Here is a 27,922-nt window from a genome sequence, read left to right as displayed (position 1 = left end):
CTTGTCTGTGCCATGCTAGCTTGCTTTACTATACACAATTCCCTCAAACTTCTTCCACTTTGCTTGGCAACTCTTCCTCTCTCCTCACGGCTGAATAGTACTCCATTGTGTGGATGGATCACAGCCACCTCATCCAGTCCACACTCAGTGGTCTCTTGGGTTGTTTCCTGAACTTTTACCTTTGAGCTGTAAAAATATTCACAGAGGCCCTCCCTGGTGGCACAGCGGGTTAAAGCACAGCACTAAGAAGCTTAAGCCACTTCCGCATGAGTTCAATCCCCGCCTGCCCTGGAGGAGATCCACATGGCTCGGCAGACCTCTCCTGACCCGCCCACTGCTCCCCTCAGCAGTGTACTTCATTGATCTGCCTGTTCTGCACCCCAATCTGTCCCTGGTGAATCCTCTCACCCTCCATATCTCTGGCCTGTACTCCAGTTCTGTATGAATAAATAAATAAATTCTTAAAAAATATATATATATTCACAGAAAGCCCCGAAGAGGAAGCTTTGTTTTTGAAGCGCCTGCTTCCCTTAGGAAAAATAGTGCTGATGAGATGTTTCTAAAACTCACATGGACTCAGGCTAGCGCGGGCCAAGCCATGTCTCTAACGACAGAGAGGAGCAGCTACCTGGGACTGGTGGGCTGGGTCTGCCACTCCAAGGCCACCCTCCTTCCATCTGGGCCACCCTACCTGGACTGTCTGTGTTGCAGGCCTGCCAAAGCCCCAGGAGAGAAGGAGGCCCTGTAACAGAGGACTGTGGTGTGGAGTAGAAGCCATGGTCCCTTTGCGGGAGAGTGGCCATGAAGAGGACATCTGCCCCATCTGCCGCGAGGGCCTGAGGAGGGCCGTGCGCACTGCCTGCGGACACCTGTTCTGCCAGGCGTGCCTGGCGCAGCACGTGGACAAGGCCTCCCAGTCTGGAGTCCTCTGCTGTCCTGTCTGCCGGAAGCCCTGTTCCGAGGGCGTGCTGGGGACAGGCTACACCTGCCACATCCACCAGAAGAAGGTGCGCTGCTTCTGTGAGGAGAGCAGACTTCTGCTGTGTGAGGAATGCGAGAAGTTCCCTGAGCACGAGTCTCACCGCGAGCTGACCATTGAAGAGGCCATCAGCCACTACAAGGTAAGGCGGGGTCTCCACAGCCAGCTCCTGCCACCGCCCTTCTGCACCGCTCTGCCCTACCCCAGGCTGGGGCTCAGTGACTAACACTTCTTCTGCTTCGGTTTATTGGGGACTCTTTCTTAAAAAAAAAAAAAAAAGATTTATTTTTATTTATGCACACTGGAGCTGGTGTTCAGGCCAGAGGCGCAGGGGGTGGCAGGATTCACCAGAGACAGCGTGGGGAGCAGAACAGGCAGATGGACTGAAATGCACTGCTGAGGGGAGCAGCAGGTGAGACTGGAGAGGTCTGCTGGGCCATGTGGGTCAGCTCCCTGGCTAGGGATTGAACTCATGCTGCAGTGGCTATTTCTGCCTATGAGTCAAACCATTTTAAACACCATCCCTCTACATTTTGTTTTAATGTTCAGGGGGTCTTAGAACCCTTACAATAGTTTTTCAGAGTCTTTGTCACTATTCATCTACATTCATTTTGTCAATTAACTTTAGTATCACTATTCCAACCTTCCCCCATCTCCCCAACCCAGTTAATATTTGATAGGATGGAAAATTGACATATACGTTTACAATCATGTCTTTCTATCCAATAATTAAAGATAAATTTCCAGTCTTCTTTTAGATAATTGATCTTTGGAGAAGACACTATGATATAGGATGAAAAAGTAGGGAGCCTAGTTTGGAGTCACTATGGGAAGATATAGAAATGTCAGAAAGCCAAAGAGGCCGCGTTCTAACTTCCTCCCCTCCGGGTACCACAGGAGAGGAAGGAAGACCTCCCACTGCTGGGCCAGACAGGAGATGGAGAAATCTATTCATTCATTCAATGATTTATTCAGGCCTGTGCTTTGTGTAGGATGTTGCACGAGGCATTGTGAGAAGTATAAAAAAGATGAATGACTATTGTCCTTAGGTCTATCTTTATGATAGGAAACAAAAAACAAAATAATAACAACAATATCTGGGAAAGGTTCGGGACATTTAAGAGATGGAGATCCAGGCAAATTTTCTGATAGGCAGGAACTTTATTGTGCTCCTGGATGAGATTCAGCAACCTCTCATGGCGTGTCAGAGAATCTCACACGCTGGGGAACACAGATGAACTTTTCTAGGGCATGGAAGCTGCTTTTTCAGAAACTGATTCATCAATGACGCTTATCAGTTCCCAGATTGCAGGTAGTTCCCAGACTTTAGGAGGCTCAAGGTTAGGAGGCCCCGGGTATGCAGACAGTAACAGCCCCAGAGTCAAGGTTCCCAGCCCAACCTTGCCCTGACTGCCTAGACCTTACATTTTGTTCATTTAAGAAAGAGGTAAATAAGTTCCTGCTATGTATTAGGAACTATAATAAATGGAAGGCGATGGGTGGACAAGAGTACTGCCCTTATTGCTGGGATTTTTCAGTTTAGTGAGGGAAACAAACAGAAAAAAAAAAAAGGCAAGATTTTTATGAGCTGAGACAAAAAAAAAAAAAACACCAAGGTCTGAGACGGGTGAAAATGGTTGGGGAGGGTTCCTGGAAGAGGTGACATCGCAACTGAAACTCAGAAGAGAGACCAGTCATGTGAAGTCCGGGCAGAAAGGCAGCTCAGCAAAGGCCTGTCTGAAGCAGTCTTCTTATCTTTGAAAGAGTTTATAATGAGAGTGTGAATTGACAGAATATGCTCATGGAGCAGTAGTGATGTGAGGGAATAGAAAGAATCAAAGATGACTTCATGGGTTTTAGTTTCTGGTTTGAGGAACTGGATGGAGAGGGAAAGATAAGGGCTGGAGAGAACTGGTTTGAATGGCAGGTTAAACTACAGATAGGACAAGTTAGCCCAAGTTTAGGCAACTCAAAGTCAGATCTTAGATATGCAGCCAGATGTGACATCTGGATCTTTGAAGAAAGTCTGGGGTAGTATTCCCAGAAGCTAGAATGGGGGACCATCAGCATAAAGATGATAATTAAATCCAAAGGAATTGATGCAATTCCCTCAGGAGAGAGATGCTCCAGTAAGGTACAAGAGAACCCCAAAAGGGGAGGAAAAACAAGGGGAGAGGTGTTCTAGATGCTGAAAGAATGGCATGCTGTGGTAAGCTAGAGGCAGACAAGTGACTACCCGCCTGAAGGAGGTGTGCTTCAATGGCAACTGCAGGGAACAAAAGCAAGTGTGTGCAGGTGTGTGCAGGTGTGGGAGGCCTTGCAGTTTAGGACATGGCTGGAGAGTTCTGGTAATTTCCTCATTATATGACGATATACACGAGGAAGGAATACCAGCAGCGTGGGTAGAGGTGGGAAATCAGAAGGTTTCAAAAGAAAGGAGGTGTGGTGCTGTATGGGAAAGTGAACCTTTGAGAGAAATTGGCAGGCAGTATCGAGCACCCATTTGCATTTTGAAAAGTTAAAGGTTGAATGCATTTCATGAAGCCAATTGAGAACAGACAAGTTAAAAATGATATGGATCTGGAGTAGCCCTGAGAGGCAGAGCAGAGACGAGGGAGTTGGAGCAATTTCTGAAGGGGTGATGATAAACAGGATTCAATTTTGCAGACCCTGAGTGTGTTGGCAAATGTTGATGTCATGGGACTTTTGTGTATTTCTCACCACATCTCTATTTCTTTAAATGAAATTTTGCAAGTTAAGGCCCTCCCTGGTGGCACAGTGGGTTGAAGCACTGCACTAAGAAGCTGAGACCACTTCCCCATGAGTTCGATTCCCACCTGCCCCGGAGGTGACCACATGGCGTGGCAGACCTCTCCTGACCCGCCCGCTGCTCCCCTCAGCAGTGTACTTTGTTGATCTGCCTGTTTTGCTCCCTGCTCTGTCTCTGGTGAACTCTTTCACCACCCCTGAGTCTCTGGCCTGTACCCCAGTTCTGTATGCACAAATAAATAAATCTTTAAAAAAATTTTTTTTGCAAGTTAAGTGTTACAAATTGTGTCCTTAAAAAATGATGTATTTATGCATACAAGAAATGGGGTACAGGGGATGAGAGGATTCACCAGACAGAGTGGGGAGCTGGACAGGCGGATCTACTGAAATACACTGCTGAGGGGAGCAGCGGACAGGACAATAGAGGTCTGCTGTGCCATGTGGGTCAGCTCCCTGACTGGGGATCGAACTCCTGCTGCAGTGGCTGCAGATAGTTTTCATGGATAGCTGTGTAGTGCTGAGACTTAACCTGTTGCATCACCAAGAAGGGCCCTAAATTGTGTTCTTTTAAAAGGAATAATGTAACCCCTTTCTACACACCAGAAAGACTAACACTTTGGCAAGGCTAGAGTCTTTTTGTTTTCTCACAGCCTAATCCATATCGATGTCAATCAGTTTACTGTATTTTGCTGGTTTCCTCAGTGTAATAGTGACTACCATTATGCTTGACCCAATTTTCTGCCAGTGAGGCTTTTTTCCAGTTAAAATATTACCATCTACCTTTAGCCCCGGAATCAAGGCATGCTCTTGATATGATTACACCACAGTAGTTATCTTTTGGATGATAAGCTAGGTAAGTTATTATTAACATCTAATTTTTTTCCCGTTATTTCTTTTCTTTTTTATTGCATTTGAGCACTTCATAAATCTTCTCTATTTTTAAATATATATATATATTATCTGTGTCTTATTCAGATATTAATCTGATATAACTATACTGTTCTGTTTCATTTTAAAAGATTAATTGACCTTTCTGTGTGAAGAATAAATAAATGTTAATTTTGTTTGTTCTAGTATCCAGTTGTCCCTAAAACATTTCTGTGACAGTGAGACATTTCTGCATTTATGTGTTGCTTCAGGTTTGACATAAACTTTTATAATAATGAGGTTTTTTTTTTAAACAGTTTATTTTTACATCATTTTGTACATTTTTTTTTTCATCTCAATTGTAATCCCCGTGGGTTTCCCATCACCAAGTCACCCATGTGCCATCACCATAGTCCCATGCACTTCCCCCCCCCATTTTTGATCCCATTCCCCACTCCACCCCCACAAAATGTCTCTGCTATATGGCTGTTCATTATTATTATTTTCTCACCTGGTCCATTATACTCCTGCTATGAGTGAAACCTTCTGGTATTTTTCTTTCTCTTTCTGGCTTATTTCACTAAGCATGATCTTTTCCAGCTCCATCCAAGTTGCTACAAAAGACATGTGCTTCTTTTTTTTGGTTGCTGAGTAATACTCCATTGTATATATGTACCACATCTTTTTAATCCAGTCATCTACTTTTGGGCATTTGGGCTGCTTCCATGTTTTTCCAATTGTAAGTAAAGCAGCAATAAACATGGGGGTGCAGATATCTTTTCCAATCAGTATTTTTGTGTCTTTTGGGTAGATACCAAGGAGTGGGATTGCTGGGTCGTAGGGAAGCTCCATGTTTAGCAGTTTGAGGAACCTCCAAACAGTTTTCCATAGTGGTTGTACTAGTTTGCATTCCCACCAGCAGTGCAGGAGAGTTCCTTTTCCTCCACATCCTTGCCAACATTTGTTGTTGCTAGTTATTTGAAGATGTGCCATTCTCACTGGGGTGAGGTGGTATCTCATTGTGGTTTTAATTTGCATCTCCCTTATTACGAGTGATGTTGAACATTTTTTCATATGCTTGTTGGCCATCTGCATTTCCTCTTTGGAGAAGTGTCTTTTTAGCACTTCTTCCCATTTTTTGATGGGGTTGTTTATTTTTGTTGAGTTTCATCAGTTCTCCGTATATTTTTGTGATCAGTCCTTTATCACTACTCTTGTGTGAGAAAATGTTTTCCCAATTAGTGGGCTGTCTGTTTGTTTTTAGTAATGTCTCTTTTGCTGTACAGAAGCTCTTTAACTTGATGTAGTCCCATCTATTTATCTTTGCCTTCACTATTGTGGTGTTGGGTTTTTTAAAGATGGGTCTTTAAAGTTGGGTCTTTAAAGATGTCGTTGAAGTGTATGTCGTGTAGTGTTTGGCCCATGTTTGTTTCCAGGTATTTTATGGTTTCCGTTCTTATGTCTAGGTCTTTAATCCACTTCAACTTGATTTTTGTAAATGGAGTGAGGCAGTGATCTAGTTTCATTTTTTTTTGCATGTAGCTTCCCAGTTTTCCCAGCACCATTTACTGAACAAACTTTCTTTGTTCCATTGTATCTTCTTTGCTCCTTTGTCAAAAATCAGCTGTCCATAAACTTGTGGGTTTATATCTGGGTTTTCTATTCGAATCCACTGGTCTGTATGTCTATTCTTATTCCAGTACCATGCAGTTTTGATTATTATGGCTTTGTAGTATAAAATAAAGAGTTTTTTAACTTAATCTATTATCTTTTCTATTCTAAATTAATACAGTTTTGTTTTATAGTTTATTTTTAATTTTAACAGCAACTTTGCCATATAATAATCTTTTGTGACCTGTTACTTTTGCTACCTTTCTAGAGGAATTTTCTTACGCAATGTTCCTAAGTTTCATAAACCTTTCCTTGACAAAGGGAAAATCACTTCATTAAATGTATTGACATTAAAAAAATATGACTTTTGGGAGACTTACTTACTTCTAAACCAATGCGGGGAGGAGGGAGTCTCCCTGGTGGTGTAAGGGATTAAGTCACAGCACTATGAAGCACTATGAAGCTGCAGCCACTGCAACACAAGTTCGATGCCCTGCCAGGGAGCTGACACACACGGTCCAGCAGACCTCTCCTGTCTCACCCACTGCTCCCCTCAGCAGTGTATTTCAGTAGATCTGCCTGTTCTGCTCCCCACTCTGTCTTTCATGAATATCCCCTCACCCTTCCCTGCACCCCTACCCCCAACACACACTCTACCTCTTAGATGCATAAGTAAATAACTCTTAAAAAAAAAAAAAGATACAGTGGGAAGATGTATTGTTAAGTGCTTTCTTTTCTGTTAATGAATCAGATGTTGTCTTTAAGTCTCATATTGAGGGATGCTGTATAATTTACAAGGTTCCATTTTTCACAATTGATGCTTTTCATATTCAAGTGACTTGTATATCCTTTCAGTTAATATTCTGACATTTTCCAAATGCACGACCACAGGGACATTGCCAGGTTTAGTCATAAACACCATTTTCCTCACGAGATATGATGGGTACTAACATTTCCATCCACATTTTAGGAACTTTTATTTTGGTGGTGACTATATCAGGGAAAGATAATTTTTAGTCGGTTAGCTACTTTTTCTTTTATGTATTTTGTTAGTAAGTCACTTGGGAAGGAATTTTAAGGTTGCTAGGTTTCATTACTACTTACTCTCTTTTTGGTCAAATTTTAAAGCGTGAAATCACATTTTATCTGATGTAAAAGTCCCAACAAACTTAAAAAATAACTTATTAAGACTAAATAGGCCTTGCCCTATCTTTTTTTCCTGAATTTTATTTTAGAAAGATAAAAATTTTGTAGATTTTAATTCTGAGTACTTTACACCCCCTAAATTATTATTTTAATGCAAAAACAAATGAGTTGACCAGCCCGCTGCTCCCCTCAGCAGTGTACTTCATTGATCTGCCTGTTCTGCTGCCCACTGTCTCTGGTGAATCTTCTCGCCCTCCGCATCTCTGGCCTGTACCCCGGTTCTGTATGAATAAAAAAATAAATCTTTAAAAAAAAAAAAAGGGACGTGTACCTACTTTGAAGGTTACAAATAATAACTCTGCCTTATCTTTGATTAGTTCATGCATTTATCTTTATTGCTGTTATCTTTGCTTTCTGTTTTCATTTGTACAGCTTGAAGTTGACCTTAACCTCTTTATTAACTTTTAAACTACACAAGACATCAGGAATGTGGCTTTTTGAATTGGATCTTAGGAAAGCCTGATTTTGATAGGCTGATATCGACATCACTCCTGGCAGAGGGGAGCACCAGGGGGGCCATGAACAGGGAGTGCCACGGGCAGGTAGAGGCAACAGCGAGCTGTTCTGTCTGCCTGGCACAGAGTGCCGGGTGTGGGAGAGGCGAAAAGGATTAGGTGGAGAGAGCTTGAGATCTGGGTTAGGGAGTTTGGGTTTATCTTTGGTCATAAAAGCCACTTTGAAGAGAAAAGTAACACAGATGTCTCTAAAAGAGGAAAACACGAGAGTTCAGATTGCTGGCAGAAGAATGCTGTGTCCAATGGCAGAAACATGGGGTCAAGAGTAGTCTGTCGAGGAAGACAGTAAGGGAGGGGATGATGAGCTTGATTTCTCCAGGTTGATTCTGGTTTGGGAATTATGACAAGATCTGACACCTTCTAGGTGGATTTCTAGAGGCCTGCTAGCTTGGGTTTTTTATTATTATTTTTTTTCTAATTCCTTATTTGGCTTCCCTGTGTTTCCCCTACAAGTGAAACCATCCGGTATTTTTCCTTTTCCTTCTGGCTTATTTCACTGATCATGATCCCTTCCAGCTCCATCCATGCTGAAACAAATGGCATGGGTTTATCTTTTCCGATTGCTGAGCAGTATTCCATTGTGTATATATATATACCACTTCTTCTTGACCCAGTTTTGGGGCATTTAGATTGTTCCATATCTTACCTATTGTAAATAGTGCAGCAACAAACATAGTTGTGCAGACATCCAGAAATAGAAAACGAAACCCCCTCTGTAAGTTCAGAAAGGAGGTGAGGTGGGGGCAGGGACCATGGGGTGGGAGTGGAAAGTAAGTTTACCTCCGAGAGGAGGAGGCCTGAGAGTGTTACAGGGCAGGGAGAGAGGGACACCCCTGAACCCCCAAACCTACCTGCTCTAAATAGGTTCTGCCATCTACCACATCAAGACAAGACATAAGAGCTTAATGGAAAGGAACTTTAATACAGTGAGTATACAACACAGAAGACAAAGAATGTAATGTTTACATCAAACACCTGAAGTTACCCATCCCCTCGTGGGCTAAAGCCCACCCAAAAGGGGTTGGCCCCATGCAAGGCCTGAAAGCTGTCACAAGACTAAAGCACCTTCTGGCCAGAACCCATCGAAAAGGTTCAGAAATGGCCAGACAAATCTGGGAGGAAAAGAGCAACATCAAAATCAAGAAAAACACTGCCATAGTCACCTCCCGGCTCTCTCACCCACATCTGTGTCACACAGTCCAGGGCCAAGAAACAAACACGGTTTCTTCACATGTCTCTCTGCTCCATGGGGCTCCCTCAGGTCTCCTTCAGGCTCTCCATTCTGCTTCCTTCCCCCTCAGATTCCTTCTCTTCTCTACTCTTCTCTCCTCATCTCCACCCTCCTCCTGGGTGAGGCAGGGAACCTGGAACTTCCCCTTTTCCTAGGGACCACCCTGTTTCAAGAGGACTGCATCTCTGATTTTATTCTGGAGCTCACTGGCGACCAGGGCTGAGAAGTTTCAAGAGTAATGAGAAACTAAGCAGGTGACTGAAGTGTCAAGGGGCTGAGCCAGAACTGAAGACAGCAGGAACTGAGTATTCGCAGGAGAAATTCAGTTGTGCAAATGAGGAAAGCTTGGTTTGCTTGTGTAAGTTTGAGAGACCGGAACTTGCTCATACAAACAGCTCCCTAAACCAACCCCACCTTCCCTTTTCCCATCAAGACCATGAGTGGAACCCATGGCCAGTTACTGCTCCCATTCCTCTGGCTGCTATATCTCTCCTTCTCTGCTGGGAAATGCCTGCGGGTAACACCCAGTGCCCGACAGAGCCTTAATGACTTACTTGTCATTGTCTCTCTGCTCACCGAGTTTTTTGTTTGCCAAATGTTCTTGCTCCTCTATGGCCCACCGACCTTTGACCTTGAGTTCATCCACAGAAAGGAGGGCCATAAAGCACTTTCAAAGTCATCCCCTCCAACCCACCTCTCCCAGTTTGTTTCCATGCTATGGGACCCTTCTTTTTTTAAATGTAGAATTTCTCCCCTCAGGTGAATCTACCAGGACTGTAAGATCGTTCCATGTCTTGCTTGTCACACGACCCCTTGTTTCTGACAGCTACATAGTTTCCTGTGGTGGGCATCTGTCCCTGTTATTCACCCATTCCTGGGATTCCAGCTCTCTGTTCCTGTATGCTATGTGCTTCCTCTGCACGTAAGTGAGGAGCTCTCTGGGGTGGGCAGGGCCTCTGGATACAGAGGAGAGTCCGCTAGGTGTCTCCAGACTGGCAGAGGATACAAAGACTCCCCACCCCAGGCTTGTCCAGTTGCCTAACTCTTGTTCATGTTGTAACAGGGTGGTCCCCAGGAAAAAGGGAAGTTCCAGGTTCCCTGCCCCACCCAGAAGGAGGGTGGAGCTGAGCAGAGAAAAAAGAGAGAAGGGACAGGAATCTGGATAGAAAAGAAGGAAGTAGGATGGAGAACAAGAAGGAGACCTGAGGAAACCACATGGAGCAGCAAGCATGTGATAAAGAAACCGTGCTTGTTTCCTGACCCTGGACTGGTGAAGGCAGATGTGGGTGAGATACCTGTAGGGAGGTGACTATGGCAGTGTTTATATTGATTTTGATTTTGCTCTTTTCCTCCCAGACTTGTTTGGCCATTTCTGACCTTTTCCATGGGTCCCGGCCAGAAGGTGCTTTAGTCTTGTGGCAGCTTTCAGGCCTTGCTTTGGGCCAATCCCTTTTGGGTGGGCTTTAGCCCACGAGGGGATGGGTCACTTCAGGTGTTTGATTTAGAAGTTACATTCTTTGTCTTCTGTGTTTCATACTCATTGTATTTAAAGTTTCGTTAAAGTTTTATATGTTTTGTCTCGATGCGGCAGATGGCAGAACCCACTTAGAGCAGGCAGGTTTGGGGTTCAGTGGTGCCCCTCTCCCTGTCCTGTAACAATGTGATGGCTGTGAAATACTTTTTCATTTCATTTTTTATTACTCACTATTTCTCTGATCACTGATAAGTTTGGCCATTGACTCATCGTCTCTTTAGTTGTTCTTCTTCCCTCTTCTGTGAATTGCGGGCATTCCTCACAGACTTCACAACACTTCACTGACATTGAGTTATTTTTAAAGATTTATTTTTATTTATGCATACAAGAATTGGGGTGTAGGCCAGAGGTGTGGGGGTGAGAGGATTTTCCAGAGACAGAGTGGGGAGCATACCAGGTCCGTCAACTGAAATACACCGCTGAAGGGTGTAGCTCGCAAGACTAGAGTTCTGCTGCGCCATGTGGGTCAACTTCCTGACTAAACTCATGCCACAGTGGCTGGTGATAGCTTGACAGCACTAAGGCTTTAATTCTTTGCCACCAGGAAGGCCTCTGGCGCTAAATTTTATTTTAAATGAAAGTTTTGTGGAACCCCTGTGGAGCAAGTCTACTGTTGATAATTTTCCCAACAACATGTGTTCACTTTGTGTCAGTCATACTTAGAGAAAGTATGTACATTATTTCTTTAGAAAATATGCAGTTAAGGGCCCTCCCTGGTGGCGCAGCGGGTTAAAGCACAGCACTAAGAAGCTTAAGCCACTTCCGCATGAGTTCGATCCCCGCCTCCCCTGGAGGAGATCCACATGGCGTGGCAGACCTCTCCTGACCCGCCCACTGCTCCCCTCAGCAGTGTACTTCGTAGATCTGCCTGCTCTGCTCCCTGCTCTGTCTCTGGTGAAGCCTCTCACCCTCCGCATCTCTGGCCTGTACTCCAATTTTGTATGAATAAATAAATCTTAAAAGAAAATATGCAGTTAAGTATGCTATTGCAGACTTAATAAACTACAATTTCATATAACTTTTATAAATACCAGGAAACCAAAAAACCGTGTGACTCACTTAATTGCTATATTTTCTTTGAGACTGCGGTCTAGAATCAAACCCATGATATCTCTGAGGTATGCTTGTAAATGTTCATACTCTGCAAAATTTTCTCTTGGGTTCCTGTCTCCTTATTTATTTGTAGGTTTCAATTATTGTGGGTATCTACCTTTCAGTCTCTGCTTGGTTTTAGACATGAAAGACATCATCTAGTCTGTCATTACTTCTAAATTTTGTCCATGGTGGTGTCATTGACCAGAAATATTTCACTTCTGTGTAATCAAATTAAGTAATATCCACATGGCTTATACTTTTGTTTGAAGAAATCCTTCCCTACCCACAGGCTACAAATGTGTTGTCTGACATTATTTTGTAATAACTGTGTAGTTTTACCTCTTACACATTAGTCATCTCAGAATCTACCTTCACTATGATTCTAGGTTAGGACTCACCTTTATTTTTCCTTATTATAACAAGCCAGTTTTTTTCAATACCATCTTCTCCAGGTTCTACCCCTTCTCCCACTGATTTAAATACTTCATTTGACTTTTTTTTTAATATTTATTTATTTGTGCATACAGAGCTGGGGTACAGGCCAGAGGTGCAGGAGCAGTGAAAGGATTCACCAGAGACAGAGTGGGGAGCAGAACAGGCAGATTGAGGAAGCACACTGCTGAGGGGAGCAGCAGGTGGGTCAGGAGAGGTCTGCCACACCATGTGGTCACCTCCGGGGCAGGCAGGGGTCGAAATCATGCCAAAGTGGCTTTAGCTTCTTAGTGTGCTTTAACCTGCTGCACCACCAGGGAGGGCAGCATTTGACTTTTTAATTTCTTTTGTAACATGGGTCTGTCCTCATGTGCTTTCACCTGCCATTTCCATTGACTTTTGTACTGGTATCATACTAGTTTGTCTTTTTTTTTTTTTAAGATTTATTTATTTATGCATACAAGAACTGAGATGTAAGCCAGAGGCACAGGGGTGTGAGAGGATTCACCAGAGAGAGTGGGGGACAGAATAGGCAGATTGACTGAAATACATCACTGAGGGGAGCAGTGGGTAGGTCAGGAGAGGTCTGCTGTGCCATGTGTGTCAGCTCCCTGGCCAGGCCTCGAACTCGTGCTGCAGTGACTGGCAGTAGCTTGCTAGTGCTGTCTTTAACCCCTGTGCCACCAGGGGAGCCCAGTACCTTAAAACAGTATGCTGTTTTAAGACTGTGCTTTCTATGTCTTTTTTTTTTGGTTAAGGTCAAATACATTTTGTAACTAACAAAAATGTTTCCAGAGTCATTTGTTGACATTCCCTCCACCCAGCCCCTTTCTCCCACCTTGATCAAAGGTCTGTTTCTGTATGAACATCGCTGGCCTACTTGAAAGCCAAATCTTTAGAAGTTGAAATTATTCATGATACCCTTAACTTCAGAGTCACCTTGACTGACACACACAGTGGTCTAAGTTTGGGGCTCACAAGCGCTTGTGGGCTGGGGCTTTGCCCCCTAACCTGCCAGGGTGGGGGCTGGCACAGAGGTTTTTCATCTTTGCTGTACGTCACTCTTTCCAGACTGGCTTCATTTGTTGATGTGTAACAATAAGAATTGCTAGTGACCAGCACATAGCTTATAGGTGTAGAGGGGAAACATCCAAAAACGAAGTGAAGAGTTACTGTATTATTTTTGTATAAAAACTAATTGGTTTGTATAAGAACTAATGCGCATTGCTTTTCCTCCACTGCTCGCCATTAAGCACCTCTCATGTTCCGAATGCACAGCAGCTCAGGGGCTCTGGAGAGTAGGCAGACACTGACTCTAGCTTCATCTGGGAACCATTCTAGGGAAGGGCTTCAGCCCATGCCACCTCACCCCCAGTCTGACAAGCAGGTGTGTCTCTTTCTCTAGGAACGACTCTCCCGCAAGAGCAGGAAGGTCAGAAAGGCCCTGGGGGATCTCAACAGAGAACAGCTACAGCCCAGGGCTCTGGAGGAGGAGAAACAGCAGACTGTGCAGGTGGGATTTGCGGGGACCTCGGGGTCTCACAGCTCTTGTTCCAAATTCTGACCATCTGTCCCCCTGGGGAAGTCTGATGGGGGGTGGGGTGGGAGGCTGGTGTCCTGGAGGCTGGAAACCTGGGTGCTGGGCTCAGCTTTGGGGTTCACTGGCCGAGTGACCTAAGGCATGTAAAGGCCCTCCTGTGGTTCGCATGTTCAGCCACAGCCCACCTGCTCCACCTGGCTGCCAGGAGGAACAAAGGAGGCCAGCGGCTCCTTAGTTGACAGTTTCTCCTCAGTCTGCACACTGCTGCCTCTGTCGTTAATGGTCTAGCTTTCTGTGGCTCTCGCTCAACTACATGTGGGGGTCTCTCCTCACCCTGCAACCTGAAAGGATAGTGAGAGAATAGAGCTGCATGGGTGTGGGTATGGGTGCCCACCGGCTTCTGTAAATATTCGTAAGGAAGTGAAGTAGGGACAGGAAGTGTCTGTGACCTGTGGTGGCAGAAGCAACGCCTTGAGGGGAAGAGACTGGGAAGGCCACATTCTCCATCATAGTACTCAGACTGAAGGGCCAGAGGGAGACATCTGACATTGAACTTAAGGGTGTTCTTCGTTGTAGCTTCAGGTAGACTGTGGCACCCACAGGCTGGAGGCTGAGCTAGACAACCAACACAGAGCCAGCAGATAGCCAGACACCCTCTCTCAATGTGACAGGGCAGCCCCCACTATGAAGTGGGTGCCTGACTGCGGGTCCTCACCCGTGCGCTTAAAGTGACTTACAGTAAGACTCAAGTGCAGGCACACACAAAGGTTAATGAAGGGCTTATTTACAGAAATACGGGAAATGAGGAAATGAATATTTCCGGGAGATAAATTGGTAAATTCATCCTACTGTTACAGGGCAGGGAGAGAGGGACACCCCTGAGCCCCCAAACCTGCCTGCTCTAAATAGGTTCTGCCATCTGCCGCATCAATACAAGACATAGGAGTTTTAATGGAAAGGAACATTAATACAATGAGTATACAACACAGAAAAGGCAAAGAATATAATTTCTAAATCAAACACCTGAAGTTACCCTTCCCCTCATAGGCAAAAGTCAACCCAAAAGGGGTTGGTCCAAAGCAAGGCCTGAAAGTTGCCACTAGACTAAAGCACCTTCTGGCCGGGACCATGGAAAAGGGTCAGACATGGCCAGACAAGTCTGGGAGGAAAAGAGTAAAATCAAAATCAATATAAACACTGCCATAGTCATCTCCCCAAGGGCCGCTCACCCACATCTCTTTCAACCAGTCTAGGACCAGGAAGCAAGCAAAGTTTCTTCACATGTCTCTCTGCTCCATGTGGCTTCCTCAGGTCTCCTGGCCTCCATCCTGCTTCCTCCTTCTTCAGATTCTTTCTCTTCTCTGCTCAGCTCCACCCTCCTCTGGGTGGGGCAGGGAACCTGGAACTTCCCCTTTTCCTGGGGACCACTGCCAGTTCCACCAACTTGGAATCCCAGTGGCTGCTGAGAGCTGGTGAGAGCCAAAAGCCAAGAGGAGCAGGAGGGTCAGGGGATGCAGGAGGAACAGGCCCCCTCCGAGGCCCACGTGTCTGGTTTATACCAAACCGGGCTGCTTAGCTTCACCTCAGCTCCCAGCATCCGCCCTTCCGCGATGATGACACGGGATCTGTAGTTTCCCCTGTCCTGATGGCTCTGGTCTGGAGTGGGGTGGGGCCCACAACACCTGGGGAGTTCCTGCAGGACATCCTTTCCCCCAACATCACCAGTGGCCGGACCAGCCAGAGGACGTACCAGCAGAGGCACCCAGAACCCCGGAAGAAGAGCTGGACATCCTAGTCACTGTTATGGAGAGGATGGCCAAGGAGCTGGACGCCAGCAAGCTGAAGGTACGTGCCCCAAGGCACCTCCCAGAGACTGGGGTCCTCCCACACCATGGGCAGCCCACCTGTGGCCTCTTCTGGGGGGTGGAAGAGGCTTTTCTGTGAACTGTGGTGGTGGCTTGTCCAGAGCTGCACAATGCAACTGCAGCAGGGTGGGGTGCAAACAGGGGTGCTATCCCCTCTGGTTCACAGGAAACGCCCCTGTGGCATCCAGCAAGGGGTATACTGGGAGGGAATGTGAAGGAGGCAGGAAGCTGAGAACTGATGTGACCCCCACCCTTTCTCTCTCCTAGGATGCCAGTGATTTGTTGGACAGGTACGACCCAGCCCACCTTCCACATGTGCTTATCCCTACACACACACACACACACACACACACACACACACTCACCTGTATCAGGGTCCTGGAGGGCCACTGCTCCATTAACGCGTGACTTCACTACCTGGCCAGCAGGCCACTCAGCATTGTCCACTAAGGGTTTCTTTGTTTCTAGGAGTGCTTCGCTGTTAGAGGCTATTTATCCCAAGACAGAAAAGAATCAGTGAATCACTTCCTTAGCCATCCTCAACTGCTCTCACCAATTCACCCTGGGGCCACTTCACCTCAGACTCACCTCAGTCTCCTTCCTCCAACCTGTGCGGCCCCCCATTATGTCTACCCAATGCACCTGCAACCCCATCCGCACCTGAGCCCGGCTTCCTCCTCAGCCCTACAGCCATGACTTGGTTGGTGCCTGGCCCTGCAACCCCAGGACTGGACGAGAGCTACAGCCTCTTTTTGAACCAGGCTCATGTCTGTGGCTTGCACTGCAGGGGTCGGGATCCAAGACCTACCTACTGCCTGGGAACTGATGGGAGCGCCCATCTCTCCCAGTCTCATTAAAACTGGAGTGCTCAGGTACCTGGGTGGCATCCGCTCACCAGTGGCGAGGATACGTTTACCCATGGAGCCGGACAATGGGAAGAACATTCCTTGAAGTCCTGCAGCACCTGGTGTCTGTAACACACCTGGTCCCCAAGTCATTGCTTTTGTGGGGGGGACAGATTCTAGAGCAGGCCCCCCACACCCTCACCCCTCAGTGTTGTCTGTGTGATCTTTCTCACTTGAAAAGAGAAACTGTGACATGTTTGTAATTAGTGGAATACGGCAGAGGGGATGTGACGTCACTTCCATTGCTCAGTAGTGATACAGGGCCAAGGGTGGAGGGCTCACTTCCATGATTGGGTTATACTCTATGCACAGGACATGGAATAGCACTCGTGTGACTGGGTTATGTTACATGACAAGGGGGCTGGGATGTCACTTCAGTGACCTGTTACATTGTATGGGATGCTCCTTTCTAGCAAACTCACTCTGAGACTCTCCTGGGGAGAGGGATTTGTTAATGAAATGACCCGTTGGCAAGGATCAGCAGGCAGCCGCTAAAAGCTGAGGGCAGCCTCCAGCCTCCAGCCAACAGGAAGCAGAACCTGGGCCTCCTTGGTGGTGCAAGGGGTTAAAGCACAGCACTATGAGACTTTCTGCAGCCACTGTAGCACGGGTTCAATCTTCAGCTGGGGAGCTGACCCACATGGTGCAGCAGACCTCTCCTGTCTTAACTGCTGCTCCCCTCAGCAGTGTATTTCAGTAGATCTGCCTGTTCTGCTCCCCGCTCTGTCTCTCGTGAATCCTCTCACCCCCTCCTCCTGCACCTCTAGCCTATACCCCGGCTCTTGTATGCATTAATAAATAAATCTTAAGGGCTCTTTGGTGGTGCAAGGGGTTAAAGCACAACACTGAAGTTTTCTGCAGCCACTGCAGCATGAGTTCAATCCCCAAGCAGGGAGCTGACCCACATGGCATGGCAGACCTCTCCCGTCTCGCCCACTGCTCTCTTCAGCAGTGTATTTCAGTCAATCCACCTGTTCAGTTCCCCACTCTGTCTCTGGTGAATCCTCTCATCCCCTGTACCTCTGACTTGTACCCCAATGCATAAATAAATAAATCTTTAAAAAAATAAACAGAACTCTCAACTTGTAGCTACAAGAAAATTAACTCCACTAACAGCATAAGTGAATTTGCAAGAGAATTTTTCCCCAGTTGAGCCAGCAGATGAGAATCCAGCTAAGTAAACACGTTGATTGCATAGAGCTCTGTGAGAACCTAAGTAGCGGACTCATTTCAGCTTCATTACCTGCCTCAAGGAACTGAGGTAATAAGTGTCCCCTCAGTGCCAGGTAAACTGAAGTTATGAGTGGGGTTTGGGAGAAAGGAAGGAGAGGAGCTTCGTATGTGCTCAGAAAGACAAAGCGGGAAGCTGTAGGTGTCACAGAAACATGAGACCCCAAATCTAAGAACAGGACATTAGCCAAGGAAATCACACCCCTGGAGGTGACTACTAACAATTCCTTGTCCTGATTGGGTTAACGTCACACAAGGATTTGTCCAAAAGAATCCTGCCAGAGTGGAAGGAGACAGATGAGCTCCAGGGTTCAGGAAGCTTTTAGGGGCTTGGCCCTGCCTGGCCCACCCTGCTCCAGATGACTACACATGATTAGGCCAGGCGGGCTTCTGTCCATCAGACGGCTGACCAGCCGAGTCTGTGATGTGGTCTCCAAACGTGCTCTCACCAAGGAAGGACCAGAATAATTATCTGAGCAATCAGACACCCTTGAAAATTCAAACTACATCCACAATGAGCCTCGTACACAAATAGCAGAGCAAAGCAGAGCCACACGATAGATCTGATGTATGATAATGCGGCCTCTGAGGCTACTCGGCCCTCAAGACCTCTTCCTCCCAGCTCCTGGAAGGACAACATACAGGAGTGTGTTACATAATGGGACTTGGGAGTCAAGCCATCTGCACCCATGTGTCACTAGTGTCTAGTGTGTGCCACTGCTATGGCCCCACCTCCATAGGCCTCAGCTCTCATGTAAAAACGGGCCTTCAATAATAGTACCTACCTCCTGGGGTGTTTGTGAGGTAAATGAATTAATGCATAAAAGATTTGCTGCTGGCCCTCCCTGGTGGCGCAGCGGGTTAAAGCACAGCACTAAGAAGCTAAAGCCATTTCCGCATGAGTTCAATCCCCGCCTGCGCTGGAGGAGATCCACATGGCGCGGCAGACCTCTCCTGACCCGCCTGCTGCTCCCCTCAGCAGTGTACTTCGTCAATCTGCCTGTTCTGCTCCCTGCTCTGTCTCTGGTGAATCCTCTTACCCTCCGCATCTCTGGCCTGTACCCCAGTTCTGTACGAATAAATAAATAAATCTTTAAAAAAAAAAAAAGATTTGTGACTGGCCAGAATGAGCTCTGTGTTACCAGCAGCATGCCATTATTGTTAACAGCTTTTGAGTCTCCACTTCTTCCTACAGTGACCCCTCCACCAATCCCCCCACCTTGCCAGAGCTTCTTAGCAAACGGTGTTCCTTATTTATACATATGTTGTTCCAATAAACTTTCCTTTATTTGAAGTAATTTTAATGAGTCTCTGTCTTCATAGAAAGAGCTGCTACAGTGTAGCTGGGACAGGACTGAGTGTAAACTTACAGCTGTCACAAGTGTGCACCACTCCTTTGGAGACCTGATGAGGGAGACTGGGAACCTAGGGTCTCTACATTTTAGAGGAAATCCCGAGTCCAGACCTCATGACAGGCACAGCCTGGAGCTCACCCAGCTCCACCCTCAAGTCCTCATGTTTGAGGATCTATCCACTTCCTCTATGTGGACTCCACACCTGGGGGAGCAAAATCCCCCCAGGAGCAAGTACTGACAGGACAATAGGATATTTTTACTGCGCACAGTTTGACTTGTCAGTGTAAGAAGTGTTAGCTGTCTTTCTGAATCCGAGGCTTCCGGGGGAGAGTGGTCACCAGGACCCACGAGGGCGCCTATTAATTTTTAACGATTGAGGTAGTATTGGTTTGGAGTTGCATGTCACTTGGGGGAGTAGTTTCACCCCTTCTCAGATGTGCCTCACACCCCTATACCTGATACTATGCTTGCCAAGGCTCCTCGCTGAAAGAATTTACCGGTTACTGTCTGGGTTCTTCACCTTTACAAAATTGCAAGACTATTAAGGCTTAGACCAGGACCTGATTCACAGACCCAGCAGAGGATGCAACAGGAGCTGCTCCGTGGGCTGCCAGGATGCACCAGCACAGACCAGACAAACGATATTCAGCAGCTGTAGTGGCGGAATTACCCAGCAAATGTCCACACTCACGCATTATAGCATGACGCCAGGCTCCAGTCTCCTCCGCCTTGGCAGCCGCCACTCCCTTTACAGCTTTTCTCTCTCTCTCAGCTTTCTCCCGTGCATGGAGCTCCTCTCTTGAGTGGAGAGCTCTCTCTCATGCATGTACACAGAGCTCTTCAGGCCTGTATTTTTAGTCTCATATACATTTTCCATTGCTTCACCCCATTTTTAGCATTTTCCTGGCATGCTCCCCCCTGTAGGGGGCACCACCCATAAGAGTTAATGGCTTCACTCTATAAGACATACACTTCAGTAACGTCTTTGAAGATACAGCACCCAAGGAAAGGATAAATAGATGGGACTATATCAAGTTAAAGAGCTTCTATACAGCAAAAGAGACATTACAAAAGACAAATTGACATCCCACTGATTGGGAACAAATTTTTCTCACACAAAACTAGCTATTAAGGATTGAGCACAAAGATATACCAAAAACTCATGAAACACAACAAAAATATAGTAAACAACTCCACCAGAAAATGGGGAGAAGAGCTAAAAAGACACTTCTCCAAAGAGGAAATGCAGATGGCCAACAAGCATATGAAAAAATGTTCAACATCACTTGTAATAAGATGCAAATTAAAACCACAATGAGATACCACCTCACCCCAGTGAGAATGGCACATCTTCAAACAACTAGCAGCAACAAATGTTGGCGAGGATGTGGAGAAAAAGGAACTCTCCTGCATTGCTGGTGGGAATACAAACGAGTACATTATGGGAAACTGTTTGGAGGTTCCTCAAACTGCTAAACACGGAGCTTCCCTACGACCCAGCAATCCCACTCCTAGGTATCTACCCAAAAGACACAAAAACACTCATTCAAAAAGACACCTGCACCCCCATGTTTATTGCTGCTTTATTCACAATAGGAAAGACATAGAATCAACCCAAATGCCCAAAAATAGATAATTGGATTAAAAAGGTGTGGTACATATACACAGTGGAATATTACTCAGCAACCAAAAAGATAAACACATGCTTTTTGCAGCGACATGGATGGAGCTGGAAGGGATCATGCTTAGTGAGATAAGCCAGAAATAAAAGGAAAAATACCTGATGATTTCACTCATAGCAGGAATATAAAGGAGCAGGGGAGAAAATAATAATAATAATGAACAGCTATATGCCAGAGACATTTTATGGGGGTGGAGTAGGGAATGGGATAAAAAATGGGGGCGTGCAGAACAGGCAAATGTACTGAAATACACTGCTGAGGGGAGCAGTGGGCAGGACAGGAGAGGTCTGCTGGGCCATGTGGGTCAGCTCCCTGGCTGGATCGAACTCATGCTGCAGTGGTTGTGGAGAGCTTCTTAGCACTATGCTTTAACCCGCTGAGCCACCAGAGAGGGCCCTGGACCCTCAGTTGTGTGTATGCATGTGTGTGTGTGTGTGTTTTTCCAATACCATACTGGGAGTGTGATATGTGATATTTTCATTCCTTTTCTTTTTTGTTAAGGTTGCTTTGGCCATTTGGGGTCTTCTGTGGCTCCTTATTAGTTTCAGTAATGTTTGCTTTGTTGATTTGAACAAGTCCACTGAAATTTCCATAAGGTTGCATTTAATCTCAATATTGCTTTGCAAGAGGCCATTTAATAAAGTTAATTATTCCAATCCACAGTAGGAAACCTCTTTCCATTTCCTTCTTGCAACAGGAACTTTGTTGCCACTTGGCAGTAGAAAGGGGATCAGAGATGCAGCAGTCTGGAGCAGGTTTGCAAGGCCAGACGCTGCTACTTGAGCAGAAGTTCTTGTGCCATGTATGGAAATCACACAGCTAGTAAAAGCCGATCATGCAACAGTGGTCTGAGAAATAAGGTCTGGAAAGTGGGATAGGAATGGGGGACAAAATTTGATGAGGGACAGGGAAGGGCACATCATGACCATACGTCAAAAGACATTTGCATCAGCAAAGTACGATGTGATCACAGGCAGAGTTATCCTGAGACTGCCATGGAGATGGTCACATAATCAGGTCAACAGTGGCTCCGGTCATCTCAGGCCTGCCTTGGGCTATACTCTCTAGGTAGTAAAGGAATGCTCAGCCGTGGTCTGCACATTGTAAATAGGTCACAGTTGCCCATGAATGGTCAGCTCATAGGAATCCATGGCCCCCTCTCTGTTATATAGGCGAGAGGGGGTGGGGAAATGCAGAGTGGTCTGGCACATCAGCGTGGTTGCTGGCAGCTGCGTGATGGATGTAGGAAGCACCAATGTGCTCTGTCACATGGGATGAAGGATGGAGTTCACAGAGCTTGGTGCTGAGTCCAGAGTGCAGAGTCCAGAGGACTAATTGGTGTTCCTCAAGCCAGGCCTTGTGTCTTCTATGCCCCCTAGCAATCTCTTATATATTTTATGGAATAGATCGTCTACCTTCTTTTTTAGATTTATTCCTACTTGATACAGGTAAAGTTTAATTTTAAAAAATATTTATTTATGCACACAGAACTGGGGTACAGGTCAGAGGTGTAGGGCAGTGAGAGGATTCACCAGAGACAGAGTGGGGAGCAGAACAGGCCGATTGGCAAAGAACACTGCTGAGGGGAGCAGCGAGCGGGTCAGGAGAGGTCTGCTGCGCCATGTGGGTCATCTCTGAGGCCAGAGATCGAACTTGTGCTGAGGCGGCTGCGGCTAGCTTCCCAGTGCTGTGCTTTAAGCCAAAGTGCCACCAGAGAGGGCCCTTACTTGGTACATTTTGATGGTACTTTAGGGTTTTTTTTTTTTTTTTTTTTAAGATTTATTTATTTATTCATACAGAACTGGGGTACAGGCCAGAGGCTCAGGGGCGGTGAGAGGCTTCACCAGAGACAGAGTGGGGAGCAGAACAGGCCGACTGGCAAAGAACACTGCTGAGGGGAGCAGCGAGCGGGTCAGGAGAGGTCTGCTGCGCCATGTGGGTCACCAGGCGGCAGGCGGGAATCGAACTCATGCGGAAGTGGCTTCAGATTCTCAGTGCTGCGCTTCAACCCGCTGCGCCACCAGGGAGGGCCTTTTTGATGGTACTTTAAATAGGATTGTTTGCTTGATTTCTTTCTTTTTCAGTTCATGATTAGCATATAGGAATGAAACAGTATCTTTTGTATATTGATGTGTAGCCAATAGAGTACCTATTTCTAAATAAGGAAGTGATTGAGTCTTGAGTCAGACATAGATTAAAATCCTGGCTACATGATCTTGGCTAAACAACTAACCAAAATTCACTAGACTGCATCTTTCTTCATCTCAAAATCAGATTAGTAATAGGAGTTATCTCATAGCATTAGCGAGATTAAGTGCCATCATAAATGTAAAGCCTTCAAGCTGGGCAGGATCTTCATACAGTTTTACCCTAGAGGCTAACAACCATTTTTATTTTGAATGAATCATTTTATTATTTATTTACTTGTTTGCATAGAAGAACTCAGGTATAGGCTAGAGGTGCCAGTTTAGGGGGGCAGGGGTGTCGGTAAGAGGGTTTCCCAGAGACAGAGTGGGGAGCAGAACAGGCAGATTGACTGAGGGGAGCAGCGGGCAAGACAGGTGAGGTCTGCTGCGCCATGTGGATCAGCTCCCTGGAGGGGATGGAACTCAGATATAGGGGTGATGACACTGAGACTTAACCCCTAGGCCACCATGGACGCCTATAAGACCCATTTTAAAAGACCCAGAATATAACCAATACAAACAAATAGGAAAAAAAACAATAAGACAATCTACTTTTTGGAGGGCTCTTAGGTTTGGGGACTCTGGATATATTATATTACTAATAGGGATATGTGTGTGCCTACCTTAATATGCAACATTTCATACGAAATACTAAGCACTCCAGGGGGAATAATTCAGCCCCTCCACAATTCCTGCCTCCCGACCTTCATGTGTTTTCTACCTGTTGAACTCAGAAGGAGCAGAGCAATGGCAGCTTTTAAACTTGGGCCTCCACAGGTTGAATCCTCTCCCTTGGAGGCTGCACCCTGAGTGGTTCAAGCTTTCCAACGGCTCCAGTAGGAAGATGATAGAACTTTTGAATTTATATCTGAGCAGAATAAGCAGAGATAATGTTAAAGAGTATGCCAGTGAAAGGTAAGTTTAGATAAAAAAAAAAAATAGCTCTTTCCAGAGCTCTTCACTCCAAATCCATAGATCTTCAAATCCCTAATCCTCGCCTTTCTTCCACCTGTCCCTCATATCACACATCTGATAGCCTTACAGTCTCAACCTTTTGGGTCAAAGGTCATAGGTCACCCAATTCGTCCCCTTCCTCTACCTGAGATTCTTCCACCCAGCTCAAGGGTGCTGTCACTGCCCCCACGGTTGAGCTATTAGAGATTCATCCCTTTCCACCATCTCATTCTGCCACCTCAGCTGGCGATCAGAAGATCAGGAAGAACTTCCAGAGGACTTGAGTGTGGTCTTTGTATCGCAGTTTATGCTCAAGTTTCCCTGTCCCCCTCACACCAAGACCCCAAATCTTCATTTCAGTTAGGTGTGACACTCCCAGGAGTCAGGAGGCACTGAGGGGGATCAGACTTGGGGGCATACATTGGGGACAATGGACATGACCCAGCGTCCCATGGGTCACAAATCAACCACCAATTTTCTGCTGCTCCTTCTTCCCATGCTGCTCCTTCCTTCTTTCCCTCAACCACCAGACTCATCTTTAAGACTTCAGGAAGACTGCTGGTGCAACGGATTATCGCGCAGCACTAAGAAGTGATTTGCAGCCACTGCAGCATGAGTTCGACTCCAGGCAGGGGAGGTGACCCACATGGCATAGCAGACCTCTCCTGACCTGCCCACTGCTCCCCTCAGCAGTGTATTTCAGTCACTCTGCATGTTCTGCTCCCCATTCTGTCTCTGGTGAATCTTCTGATCCCTCACACCTCTGGCCTGTATCCCAGTACCTATATGCATAAATAGATCTTTAAAAAAACAGACTTCAGAAAGCCATCCCAACTCATTCCCCTCCCACGCCCGTAGGCCGGGTCACACCCCCACACTGATATCAGGTCAGACCTTTCTCACAACATCAGACTGAGTTGTCATTTCTTCTCCATGTCTCTTCCCATTGGCTCCTTTATATATGGGACACATTTTCTTCTGTCCATTTCATAACATCAGTAGCTACCATACTGCTTGGTTTATAGCTAACACACAATAAATGTTTCCTGAGGATATGAGTAAAATGAAACCTAATAATAATAACAGCAACAAATTGAAGAGAGGTGAGAGGTGCTTTGCTTAAGATCATACAACTGGGTGATTCACAGGCTGGGTTGAGAATGGGGTCTTCCGGCCCCAAATCGGATGTTCCTTCCTCTCATGGTTGTTTCAATGTGGGGGGCTGGTGGTGAGTGGAGCTGGCAGCAGCACTGTCCCCAGACTCCCTGCCATCCTCTGGGCACTGAGGGAAGGGCAGCCGAGATCCTGACTCCACCACATCCTCTGATGTTCCAGATCTTCCAGGTGACCCACCTGGGGTCAAGTCCATAAGATCCTCTCTTACAACACTGGAATTATACATCTCAGGAGGTCAGGGAGAAGCTGGACCCTCGGCCCCAGAGTCCGAAGAAGGGGAAGACTTTCTGGGTGAAGGAGGCGGTGAAGGTGTGGATGGGCTCCTGGGTGACAGCGTTGACAAAGGTCACCCAGCCCACCTCATAATCCAGCGACACGCGCACCTGCCGGGGCTGCTCCTCCAGGGCCAGCCGCGTGGGGAAGGAACCCAGGGCCGACACAAAACCCCAGGCCAGCCTCACGGCCCACACCCCTTCCTCAGGGCGCATGCGCAGCTCCCCCTTCCGCCTCACATCCTCGCTCACCACGCCCAAGGTGCAGCTGCCCCCGTGGGTCAGGTCTACGCTCACCACCCACGTGTGTCTGCCCCCCGTGAAGCCACCGTGCGCCAGGACACAGGTGGCCCGGTCAAAACGCTGAGGGTTGTCTGGCGAGTTCTGCCATTTATAGGAGAACCGAGCCCGCTGGAGGTCCTCGGACAGGAGCAGCTTGGGGTGAGAAGTCTGGAGGTCTAGAGAGATCTGAGCTGTGGGGAAAAACCAAAAGGGACAGGTCAGCAGACATGGTATCACCCTCAGGAAAGGCCTAGAGCTCCCCAGGATGCTGCATGTTGGCATGATAATAACAATGCCAGGGCCGATGGGACCAGCCGCGCAGATAGCTACCTGGGAAGCTGCCGGAAATAGACTGTCAGCCTTCACCTCAGCCCTGAGACGGAACCCGCATTTGCTACCAGGATGGCAGCAGATTTGAGCACACGTTAGTGTCTGCCTCCAAGCCCTGGGAGCCGGATACCCCTGCTCTGCCCCGTTCTGTGTAGGCTTCCAGGGACCACCTTGTCCCCGTCGGTGGCCTGCCAGGGTGTGCGGCTGCTGGGGACGCCTCCTCCCGCTGAAACATAGCTCCCTGCATATCTCTTATCTCCCAGGGCAGGCAATGGCATTCTCCCACTTGGTCCAAACTTCACCATTTCTCCCCAGGCACTTAATGACTCATGAATAGTCAGTCTTTGCTCCTGGCAGGCTCCTGGCTCTCCTGGGGTAATTTATTCTGCCTTGCTAATTCTAAACAGTTAAAAACAAAAGAAAAATTAAAGCCTTCGAGAAGCAGAGCTCCTTCCCAGGGTGCTTTAACCTCCCTGGGAGTCTGGGCACCTGCCTGGAATGGAGTCCATTCCCACGTTCTTTCCCCACCCACATGCCCACCCTCTTAAGTCTCACCTAGGAAACAGCACCTGAGAGGGAGTAGAAGTTTCTGAGGGATTCTAAACCCTGATAGTTCCCAGCATCCCAGAAGTCTCTCCTGATAGACCTTGTCCTATTCTCTCCTCTCATCACGTGCAGATCAGAATGTGAGATTCCTGCCAGCTCTGGGTGTGTTTGCCAGCTCTTCAGGGCTCTCTGGAAGGACTTACAGAGGAAGCAGTGTGTGTGTGTGCGTGTGTGTGTGCACGCTACTCACCTGGCTCATAGTCCAACTCAAAGCTGAGCTTTTCTGTAAAGAGAAAATAAAACAGGATGTGATTTACTTAATTTCACAAAATTATAGAACACTCAGTAATGAGGAACCAGGCCCCTCTCGACCTATGATTCTGTATCAGTGTGCCCTGGAGCACTTGCTAAAGCTCACACATGTCTGATTCACATGGGGCGGGGCAGAGATCTTTTCTGACAAGTTTCAGGAGGTGTTAATACTGCTCGTTGGTTGGGAGTCCCACTTTGGGGTCCCTAACTCTGAGTGGGAGGGACCACATCTGCCTGCTCACCCTCCATTCTTGGTGTACAGTGTAGAGCCCAGGACATAGTAAATGCTCAAGAAACACCTGCTGACTGGATGGTAAGTGGGTTCATATTTCTCACTCTGCTCGGACATAATTTTGGTGCTAGTCAAAGGCCAGTCTCTGTTTACAGAGAAGTTCTTCACTGCCAGGGAGTACTTGCAGGAAGCAGACTGTGAAGGAAGCTCATCAGGGTGATATTTCTGTGGGTGGGCCATTTAGAAAAAAGGTGGCTTCGTCCATGATGTCATGTGGGGGGACGGGAGGTGTTGACAGAGAGCCACATTCCTGATCTCATTTCAAACCGGCCACACCCTCTCTGTGCACCACTCCCTATTCTGGCAAAGAGAAGCACAGCCCCCAAAGGGGCAGTCCCACTCTGAGAACCAGACTGGCTAGGAGGAAGTAAGGGGAGGAGGAGGGACAGAAGCCAGTTACCACAGGGCAGGGAAATGCTGCTGGTTCTTACTATCAGTGTTCATTACCAAAACATTATCTCATGTTACGAATGCCTCTGTGGATATTTTCAGTTCTTGAGAATGACAGATTTTCTTAATCATTATTTCTTAGATTGTTTAATGCCAATTGATAAGACTTGTTGAATGATTTTCAATTTTTTGCTTAAATATTTTTCATATCAGGGCCCTCCCTGGTGGCACAGTGGGTTAGGACACAGCACTGCAAGCTGGCTATAGCTGCTTCAGTATGAGTTCCATGCCTGGTCCTGGGGGTGACCCACAGGGCACAGCAGACCTCTCCTGACCGGCCCACTGCTCACCTCAGCAGTGTACTTC

The 27,922-nt window shown here is 46.8% G+C and overlaps 2 protein-coding genes across 2 annotated transcripts in view; one reads left to right on the top strand and one right to left on the bottom strand.

Annotated features, from left to right (window-relative positions):
* Positions 1-776: 776 nt before the first annotated feature.
* TRIM40 (tripartite motif containing 40) lies at positions 777-16,595 on the top strand. The gene is made up of 5 exons (XM_004694714.1): positions 777-1,121; positions 13,645-13,752; positions 15,505-15,624; positions 15,912-15,934; positions 16,406-16,595. The coding sequence occupies exons 1-5, from the start codon at positions 777-779 to the stop codon at positions 16,593-16,595; spliced, it is 786 nt and encodes a 261-aa protein (XP_004694771.1).
* Positions 16,596-25,359: 8,764 nt separating this feature from the next.
* The window catches only part of TRIM10 (tripartite motif containing 10), an 8,015-nt gene continuing 5,452 nt past the window's right edge, over positions 25,360-27,922 (bottom strand). The window contains exons 6-7 of the mRNA XM_004694745.1: positions 26,813-26,845; positions 25,360-25,877 (exon numbers count right to left, since the gene is read on the bottom strand). Of these exons, the coding sequence (XP_004694802.1) occupies positions 25,360-25,877; positions 26,813-26,845 (551 nt within the window). The remainder of the gene's footprint in view (positions 25,878-26,812; positions 26,846-27,922) is intronic.

This window comes from Condylura cristata, unplaced genomic scaffold, assembly GCF_000260355.1.
Source record: "Condylura cristata isolate star-nosed mole 26May11 unplaced genomic scaffold, ConCri1.0 scaffold00046, whole genome shotgun sequence".
In the NCBI taxonomy this organism is placed as follows: domain Eukaryota; kingdom Metazoa; phylum Chordata; class Mammalia; order Eulipotyphla; family Talpidae; genus Condylura; species Condylura cristata.
Note: the sequence above shows the minus strand (reverse complement) of the source record. Positions and strands in the feature narration are given on the sequence as shown.

Bases quoted from the DNA above. Each gene is read 5' to 3' on its own strand.
- TRIM40 (XM_004694714.1), top strand. From the start codon at position 777: ATGGTCCCTTTGCGGGAGAGTGGCCATGAAGAGGACATCTGCCCCATC. The intron at 13,753-15,504 runs GTGGGATTTGCG...CAACATCACCAG, and splicing joins AGAAACAGCAGACTGTGCAG to TGGCCGGACCAGCCAGAGGA. The intron at 15,935-16,405 runs GTACGACCCAGC...TTTTTGAACCAG, and splicing joins GCCAGTGATTTGTTGGACAG to GCTCATGTCTGTGGCTTGCA.